The sequence below is a fragment of the Sardina pilchardus genome, chromosome 21 (genome assembly GCF_963854185.1).
Source record: "Sardina pilchardus chromosome 21, fSarPil1.1, whole genome shotgun sequence".
NCBI classification, from domain to species: Eukaryota; Metazoa; Chordata; class Actinopteri; order Clupeiformes; family Clupeidae; genus Sardina; species Sardina pilchardus.
In genome coordinates, this window is record NC_085014.1 from 23074214 (window position 1) to 23083620 (window position 9407).

The window sequence follows — 9407 nt, forward strand, 5'->3', positions numbered from 1 at the left end:
TTGTTTTTAATCTATCTCGCATCTGGGTCTTGTTTTGAGTGAACTAGACTAACTTTCACCATTTAAGAATAATTTTAAAAAGCTCGGATTACATTTCCCCCTTCAAACATTTTCGAGGTGATGTCATCCCCCCGTGTTTTGGCTGGTATTGTAACGGGACTGTGGATGAACCAAGCAGCCAGCGGCTGAGACGCCTGGGGAAATCCGGGAAATCAGGTGCAGAGCGCGGCTGTCATTTCTGCGCTGTCGCGGGTGGCTGGGTTCGCCCCTCAGTCACAGCTGTTCCCATTCTCTGCTGCTCTCCCCCGCCCCCTCTCTCTGTCTGTCCCTCTCACCCTCTGCTTTTCATTCAACTCTTCCCCCCATCTTCTGAGCTGGACCGCTTCGGGCTCTCCTCCACTCAAGCGGACACTGTTGGTCAGTGTCCCCCGGGCCACAGACCCTTTGACCCCGTCAGGAGGTGCAGCCATGACCGAGTCTACCGTGCAGCATCCGGAGTCTGCAGAGCAGTCGCGTCCACATCGCCCTCGTCACCCCGCCCAGGTATCCTGCCTCCCGCGGCGCCTGACCTTGCCTCGTACGGACTAGAGCTGAAGCTCCCGCCTCCGTTCGCACTACTCCTCCCTTCTCCCCTTACCGACCCATCCCTCAGCCCATCGCTCATGCCCGTTCTTTTCCATCCACGGGATTTTATTCGTAAAAGGACGTATTTACTGATCAAAAGATCAACTTGTAACTAAGAAAGCTATCCTTAATGTTCCACGACGCCCGGAAAATATATCTTAACTGTGGGATCGAGCGAAGTTAACTGCAACAGACAGTGAACAGGTTGACAGACAACGAAGTCCACCAGGATTATTTTCATAGAAAGCTTTTTCATCCTTGAATATTCTGCAACTCAGGGCCGGCCGACTGAAGACGGATTTTGGATCCTGACTGTGGCTGAACTTCGTTTCACCTGTCCCTGCAGCTCCAAGAATACGGCTGTTGAATGACCTGACCCCCGCCCCCTCCAGTCCTCACATTGCCCCGCCCCTGTTTGCTGCTAACCGCGCACCACCACGACCACCGTGACAGCCGCGAACGGTCACAGTGGCACTCACACCGCGGGTTCCCCCGTCCTCCCCCCGTACCCTCCGCCGCTGGGGGACGCGATGCTCACCGCTGATGCCAACGGGAGTGTTCGCTGAAGCCGCGACCATTCATCGGATTACAAAGACACACATAAACCTATCGACATCACCGGAGTGTTCCCGGTACGCGGACAGCAGCTCGGAACAGCCGAGGAGACAGACTTGGAGCGACGTTTCGTCGCGGTGGGGGAAGCGATGCGGTCCCTTCTCTCTACGCTGACTGTCTTGTAAGTTTATATAACTATTAGCTCATAAAATGAACTCCACTGTATGTCTTCCAACTGTTTGCAGTGAATGGGTCTTGGACTTTTATAGAGCAGCAGCAATTATTTGCTAATGGAATTGTTATTGTGACGTTTATTGTTAGCCTTCGTGCATTGTGACATCTCCATTGCAGGGTCACCATAGAGACAGGTGCCAGTGTCTCAAGAGTAATGTAAGGTTAGGCGATATGGCTAAGTATCCAACGCAAACAAACCAGAAATATGCTTCCAGTTGACTCCCTAAGGTGTGTCTGGTTCAAAAAATGTCTGTCTTTATTTTTCTTTTCCTTTTTGTCAACCCTGGTTTGCACACATGGCAGTCATCTTGAGATAGTTATCATTCCTTTCCCAACCTGTGGATAGAGCTGTGAGAATGATAATCCATATTCTGCCCAGACCTCAGTCTCTTGCATTGGCTCACAGACCGGGCAAAGGAGCATTATCTCAATTATCTAATAATTCTCAAGGATGTCGGACTTAATGGCCGTGAAACTGGTACTTTATCATCTGTCTGTGGTGCTTGGCTCTCGTCTGAAGCAAAGGCATCCAGCTCTTTTAATACTTTAACCACGACTCTGTGTTTATTAGGCCTGTGTTGTGCTGCCACCACACTCCAAATGGCAGCACAGTTGCTGTACTATTCCAGTCTAGATAACAGACAGACACACACACACACACACACCGGCTTGAGTTGTAGGCCCAGAGGTGTATCAAGTCAGCACTGGTAGATATTTACCTTCAGCCAGCAACATTAGATTCCAGTGCCCAAAGTGCTGCTCTACGCACTGCTGCAGGAAGAGGCAGTCACAGGTTGATGATGTCAGGCTACTGCTTGTTTTGGCTTCAGACCACAGAACACTGAGAAGTAAGAGCTCCCGGCTACTTGCATTCTCTCCCTTCTCTCCTTCGCCTCCTCTATTTCTCTCTCTTCTTACCTCCCTCCCCCATCCCCTCTTTTCTCTCTCCCTCTGTCTCTCTCACTCTCTCTTCCTCCCTCCCTCTCTCTCTCCCTCTCTCTCCTTCTCAACCTTACTCTGGCAGGCCTTGGGCCCACTGTGGTTTGGGAGGGATAGGGAGAATCCAGAGTCTCAGCCCGAATCATGTTTTTTTCCCCCCTCCGCCGCTAAGCGTGGTGTTTGAACAGCTGAGAGTCCTCAAAGCGCCCAGACGCACTCTCACCTGCGCGGGGCTGTGTGCATAGGTACGGGGCCAGCGAGCGCCGAGCCGAGCAGATGCGCCGCCGATGCCAGAGCGCGCGAGAGCGAGCGAGCGCCGATACGGAGAGGTGGCGGCGGCGGCATGCACAGTCGCACAGGCGGAATGCGCCGGGGCCGATACCGTACGGAGGTCGGCGGGCTTGGGTCGCCGCCACCCCTTTTTTTTTTTTTTTTTTCGCAACCAGCGAGCGCACATTTCCAAAAACCGTACGTACAGATGTTTTCGGGCACGGGGCACGTACCCGCAGACTCTGGGGGCATGGACGTTTGAGACAGTGTACACACAGAGGTTGCAGGTGCTGAGCCCAGTAGGTGTTTGTGTTGCCCACGGCTCCACCCGCACCACTACCGTGCGACGGTTCAGAGGCAGTGGGCCTGTGTAACCCTAGAATAAACGTGTGTGTGTGTGTGTGTGTGTGTGTGTGCGCATGTGTGTGTGTGTGTGTGTGTGTGTGTGTGTGTGTGTGTGTGTGTGTGTGTGTGTGCGTGTGCGTGTGAGGCCAATCAAAGCGTTCCCCTAGTTCACCTTGGCCGTGAATTCAGGCCCCCATTCAGGTCATTTGCATGGGAGAGGATTTGATTTGCTGGCTGGAGGCGCACGTGGTGTGGTGTGGAGCGTGGAGCGTGGGTGAGTCCTCGTGGCCAAGTTCACCACCACTAATAGAGCCGTACAGGCCCCTGCTTCCAGGGCTGAGGTACGGTGACTGATGAAGGACAGAGCCTCTGTTTCTCTCCCTCCCTCCCTCCCTCCCTCCCTCCCTCTCTCCGTCGTTCTTTATCATGCAGTGGTTTGAAGTTGAGTTGCGTGCATCTGTGTCTGCTTTGGACCAGCTGTCAGCTGCCGATACCTCCCCTCCCCTCTCTCTCTCTCTTTCTCTCTCTTTCTCTCTCTCCATCTTCCTCTCTCTCCCTCTCTCCCCCATATCTTTGCTGGAGACTGGGACGATGTGGGGGAGTCACCCCCTTCCCAAGACAGAATGAGCGGAGAAGAACAGAGACAGGGAGTGAGAAAAGCAGTTTTGACTGTTTCCACATTCTCACTCCCCCCCCCCCAACCCCCCCTGAAAGTCTGTATGTGTGTGTGCTTTTTTTCACTGCTCCTCTATCCTTGTCTGTCTCCTGTCTTAAAATCTATTAGGCCCGAGTGGTGGTGCCAGTGGAACTCCGACAGATTTTTTTTCTCTCTCCCTCTCTCTCTCTTGTTTTTTTCGAAGAGTGCGAGAGAGTTCACCAGAAATTCAACAGACTACAGACAATTACCAAATTTAGCCAGATGAGGGAGGGCAGTAGAAAAAAAGAGGCAGGAGAAAGAAAGAAAGAAAGAAAGAAAGAGAGAAAGAGAGAGGAGCACTTTAGCCGAGAGGAAACAATAAGCTCACCACTAGGCCCAGCCAGTGCACTGCGCACCATCATCTGGCCGCAGTGTTGCGTTTGGCTCTGGGCGCTGTGGCGAAGAGCATGTGGGGAACGACTACTCCTCCTCCTCCTCCTTCTCCTCCTCCTCTTCCTCCTCCTCGCCCGTCGGGTGACTCACGCGGGGCAGCCCCTGTTGTTGTGGACGGCTTGTTTTCGGGACGCCTTGCTTCCTCCCTCCTAGGCCCCACTCCGCCAAAAGGTCACAGGGTCACCTCTTTTAGACAGGAGTGGTTCGGCGAGAGAGAGAGAGAGAGAGGACCTTGGCATCAGTGGAGAACACACCCTGTCTCGCGATGAGCCAGCCGCCTCTCTCTCCCTCTCTCTCCCTCTCTCGCTCTCTCTCTCTTTCTCTCTCTCTGCCATCAGTGTGTGTGTGTGGGTGCATGCGTGTGTGTGTGTTAGTGGTCGCCTCCGCATCCAAAACACCACGAGGCCTGGGAGCGATCAAACCCCCCGTCACTCACTTCTACCAAGAAGAGAAAGAGGGAGAGCAAAGGGTGAGAGAGAAGAGCGAGAGAAGAGAGAGAGAGAGAGAGAAAAATGGAGGGGATCGGCATCTTACGTTACCAGCCGAACTCTGTGTTCTGATGCCAAAAGCAGGGTGTAAGGATTACATGATCAGACTTCAGGCTTTTTTTTCCTTCTCTATTTCGTTTCTCACCCCAGCAATTTGGCAGGTTTGTGCAGATCAGTGCAGTGCTGGAGAGGGGCACGCCCATGCGTAGGGCAGTAGTTGGCGTGCGGGGGTACAGACTGGGACGTTCCATCTTTTATTTTGTGCTGCATTCTGCTGGACTCTGTGGACAGCACGGAGTCAGATGTTTTGCGCGCTTAGGCCTATACACACACACACACACACACACACACACACACACACACAGACCCGGACACTCACTCTCACGCACACATTCATACAGATACACAAACACACACACTCACTCATGCACACACACACACACACACACACACACACAGCACAGCTAGCTGCCAAAACATACACACTGAACTCACTGACCACACCAACATCTTTGTGGGTTGACACAGAGGTTGCCTCTAGGTGCGGCTAACAGACAAGTCAGACACACGTACACACTCAACACACCCACCCACACACACTCACACAAACACACACCCATGCGCGTGCACACACCTTGACTTCATCAAACTGGACAGTCTTGCAGCATCAGGCCTTGCGGTCAGGCTTGGGTTGTGCGGCGTGACCGTTTAAGGAGAAGTCTGGAGGGAAATGTGCTTAGCATTGCCGAGATGGTCTAGCAAAGTATTTCAGTGGAGGAAAAGGCTTTTTCCTCTCCCCTCTTTCTCTCTTTCTGTCGTTCTTTCGTTCTTTGGACATTATGCTATTCTCATGGAAGAACTGCCCGCCGCTCTCCTTTCCAGAAGAATGGGAACGGGAACAGCGCGCTGTGGCACTGGGAGCCAGATGGAATCCAATTTCAACTACAATTGGAATGGAAACACAGAAGTCGTCTGCGACTGCCATGTCTAAAGTTTTTAAGCTTCCCTTATGACATAACTGTCACTTCCTTTGTTATGTTTTCCAAAGGGTTGTGTTAGTGCAGACAGATTTATGTCAGGTTTTACTCCGGCCCATGACCCCCCACCCCCCCCACCCACCCCCACACTCCTTCTCCTGGAAGCCTCGTACGTGGCTTGTACGTGGGAAAGCACGACTGTGCAGGTGGGGGCATCGGGGCTTGGTCAGGGGGTTGAATTCCCATAGCTTGTAACACGTAAGATGCCGGGCTGGGGTAGAGCGTGGGCTGTAGAAGGACGCAGGGATCAGTCCTGGACTGCTGGCGCGTACTGAGCAGTAGAAATGGAGCTGACCTCAGGTCTGAGACGGGATGTCACAGAGGTGCCCACTGGAGCACAATCGACAATGAGAAGGGACGTCACAAACAGATAGGAGGACCCAAGGAAATCATTTTGATACAGACGTGATACAAGATGTCACGTCAGCATTTTGGTTTTTATACTCATTCATTATTTACCTTTTGCATTCCTAGTCTATTTACCCGTTGCATACCTATTTTGTTGTTTACCCATGACATACCTATTTAATGGGTATTTACCCATGAGTATTTACCCATTGCATTCCTATTCTAAATGCACATTTCTCAAGTCCCTTATATTGTTCCCTTACACCCCTTCATATCTGAGCACAGTGCAAAACCGCACTATTGATTCTGTTAATTCCATTTAACCACCACTGCATGGTACATGTGGACATGGAACTACTTCTCGCACAGGACAGTTCGAGGAAAAAAAGGAGTGCAAGTGGTGTGGCACTTCAGCGTATCGATATTTATGTTCTCCTCTTCTCCTGTCCTCCCTCTCCCTCCTCAGATGTGTCCAGATGTTGCTGGTGATGTGCAATCCTTTGCAGGTGAGTTTTGACATGCGCAGGAACGACACACAGAGACGGAAAAAAAGGGAAGTGACCGAGTGCGATGAGAGCGAGAGTGCGAATCAGTGGGAAAAAAAGGGGGGGGGGGGGGGGGAGTGCAGAAAGAGGGGTACGGCGAAGGGAAAAGAGATGGAGACACAGATAGCCCAGGGTCAACCGTGAAGAGAGCCAAGAGTCATGCAGACAACCACACAAGGAGAGAGAGAGAGAAAGAGAGACTAATCGAGGGAGAGAGAGAGAGATAGAGAGACTAATAGAGGGAGAGAGAGAGAAAGAGAGACTAATAGAGGAGGAGAGAGAGAGAGAGAAAGAGAGAGGGGGAGTGAGTCAGACAGAGAGAGAGCAAGACATAATACACTTGAGCGGTGAAATTGATACCTCCCTCTTGCTTGCCTGGGCCCAGCAGGTGTTTGGGGTCGATGGGGTAAATTTCAGCGTGCATGTGGAGAACCAGACTGGGGCGCGAGACAACGTGAGTCGCCGGCATCACCGAGTCTACCAGCTCTACAGCAGGACCAGCGGAAAACACGTCCAAGTGCTGTGCCGCAGGATCAGTGCCCGCGGAGAGGACGGAGACAAATATGGTAAGGACACACACACACACACACACAGAGACACACACGTATACATAGACACACACACACACACACACACACACACACCCACGCACACATACTGTACTTGTATACACACACGTACACCCATACACACATATGTATAGAGAGATAGAGAAAAACAATGGGAGAACAGATATGCCTTCTCTCAAGGCAGACAAAGGCTAATATGGATACACATACATTTTTCAAATGGATGGAATGGATATGACCAGAGTGCAAAACCGAAGCATTGTCTGGGTAGCAATTTTGATATGATATGGCATGGTGTTTGGCAACATGACATAGTTGTTAGTTTATACATTCATTGTAGACTCACACATTCCTGTTTTTTATATTTTAGTGGGGACCTCCCATTGTCCTTTAGTAGCTAAAGAATCCTAAACGCTACAAAAATGTGTTTGCACATTTAGTTTGATCAGGAACAACAGTACACACACACACACACACACACACACACACACACACACACACACACACACACACACACACACACACACACACACACACACACACACACACACACACAGAGAGAGAGAGAGCCACAAGCATGCAAATGCACACATACACAGACACAGACAGACACACACACACGCACACACACACACACACACACACACACACACAGACACACACACACACACACACACACACAGTTAAACATGTAGTACTCCTGGAGCATCAGTGGTCAGAAATGTAGCTCAGGCAGACGTGCATTCAGAGGCCAGGGCAGCTGAACTTGCCTGGAGGAGACAAAGCCCTCAGTGGCTGGGCTGACACAATGATTCACGGGCGCAGACAGCCCGAGACAAAAGGCCGAGCGGCAGAGTGCAGTCAGGCCTGGTGTTAGACGTAGTGTTCGAAACTCATCTTCCCATTGATCTCACTATTGATTTCTCATTCACCCTGTTGTCTTCCTCGCTGGGTTCAGAATAGCTGGCTGTTTCTCTCCGCCTCCTCTCTCTCTCTCTCTTATTCTCTCATTCTTTCTCTCTCTCTCACACACACACACACACACACACACACACACACAAACTCACTCACACACAGAGATGCACACATGCACCCGTCCACACCCACACAAACACACACACACACACTCACTCACACACAGAGATGCACACATGCACCCGTCCACACCCACACAAACACACACACACACACACACACACACACACACACACACACACACACACACACACACACACACACACACACACACACACACACACACATACACATATACAGTTATCCCCCTCTCTCTCCCTCTGAGTGATGTCTGAGGTATTGTAAAAAGCTGACATCTGAAACCAGGAAGCATTTTTTTTTTAATGAGAATGAATATTTTTCTTCTCAGCATTATTGGCTAATTAGAATAATATATGGCAACTGCCACACTTTGTATACCAATAGCACTGAGGCTAGATATCTCAAGGGCTCCGTTAAATCTATCCCCAGCTCGTTGTGGGGTTATGTTATCAAAGGAAAACAGAAGAGAAAAAAAAAGGAAAACGGAATAAGAACTCAGCTCTGAGGGGGATTAAAGGACATGTATTTACCCAGCAAGTGGGGGAACATGGATGGAGAGACGAGGGAAGTGAGGGGGAGAAGAAGAGAGTGAAAATATTGATCTTAAGTGACCCTTCTGTTGACAAAGGTCATGTAGGAACCATTTCAAGGGTTTATTTTTAAACAAGCATGGCCCCTTTCCTTTCCAAGAGGCCCTCCACTCAGCAGAGGCTCGGTAAGCAGGGAGAAGAGATACGGCATGAATTACGAGCTGTGTAGCTGTTGATCTAGAGGGGATAAGGGAGGACAACATCTAATCCTTGGTGGGAAGAAGAGGGGGGAAAAAAAGAGAGAAAACACAATTTCCTTGTTTCGATCGGCTAGCCTGTGCTGACTATAGACCTGTCAGCAGAAATGGATCGACATCGACATCGACATCGGGCAAAGAGGATAGTTATCTCCTCTGTGTAATTGTGTCAAACAAAGACTTTAGTGGCAGAGGCCACACTGATCTATCGCCTTACACAATCCGCAGTCCGTCCGTGTGTCTATCGATAGATTATTGTTCACCTTGATTTGAATAGGCCTTTAAAGGATGCTCTCCGCTGCCTTTGTTCGTACATTTTAATAACTCTGCATTTGTCTGCCTGTCCCTTCACAAGCCCAGCTCGTAGTGGAGGCGGACACCTTTGGCAGCCAGGTGCGAATCCGGGGGAAAGAGACCAACTACTACCTGTGCATGAACCGCAGGGGCAAGCTGGTGGGCAAGGTGAGTTTGGGCTTAACACCATCTGTTAAGGTCGATTGGAGCTGATCAATTGATGAGT

General features: G+C 50.6%; 1 protein-coding gene across 1 annotated transcript in view; it reads left to right on the forward strand.

Annotated features, from left to right (window-relative positions):
- The first annotated feature begins 1074 nt into the window (after nucleotides 1–1074).
- The window catches only part of fgf18a (fibroblast growth factor 18a), an 11445-nt gene continuing 3112 nt past the window's right edge, over nucleotides 1075–9407 (forward strand). Inside the window, exons 1-4 of the mRNA XM_062524513.1 lie at nucleotides 1075–1360; nucleotides 6397–6436; nucleotides 6861–7041; nucleotides 9243–9349. Of these exons, the coding sequence (XP_062380497.1) occupies nucleotides 1329–1360; nucleotides 6397–6436; nucleotides 6861–7041; nucleotides 9243–9349 (360 nt within the window). The 5' untranslated portion in view covers nucleotides 1075–1328. The remainder of the gene's footprint in view (nucleotides 1361–6396; nucleotides 6437–6860; nucleotides 7042–9242; nucleotides 9350–9407) is intronic.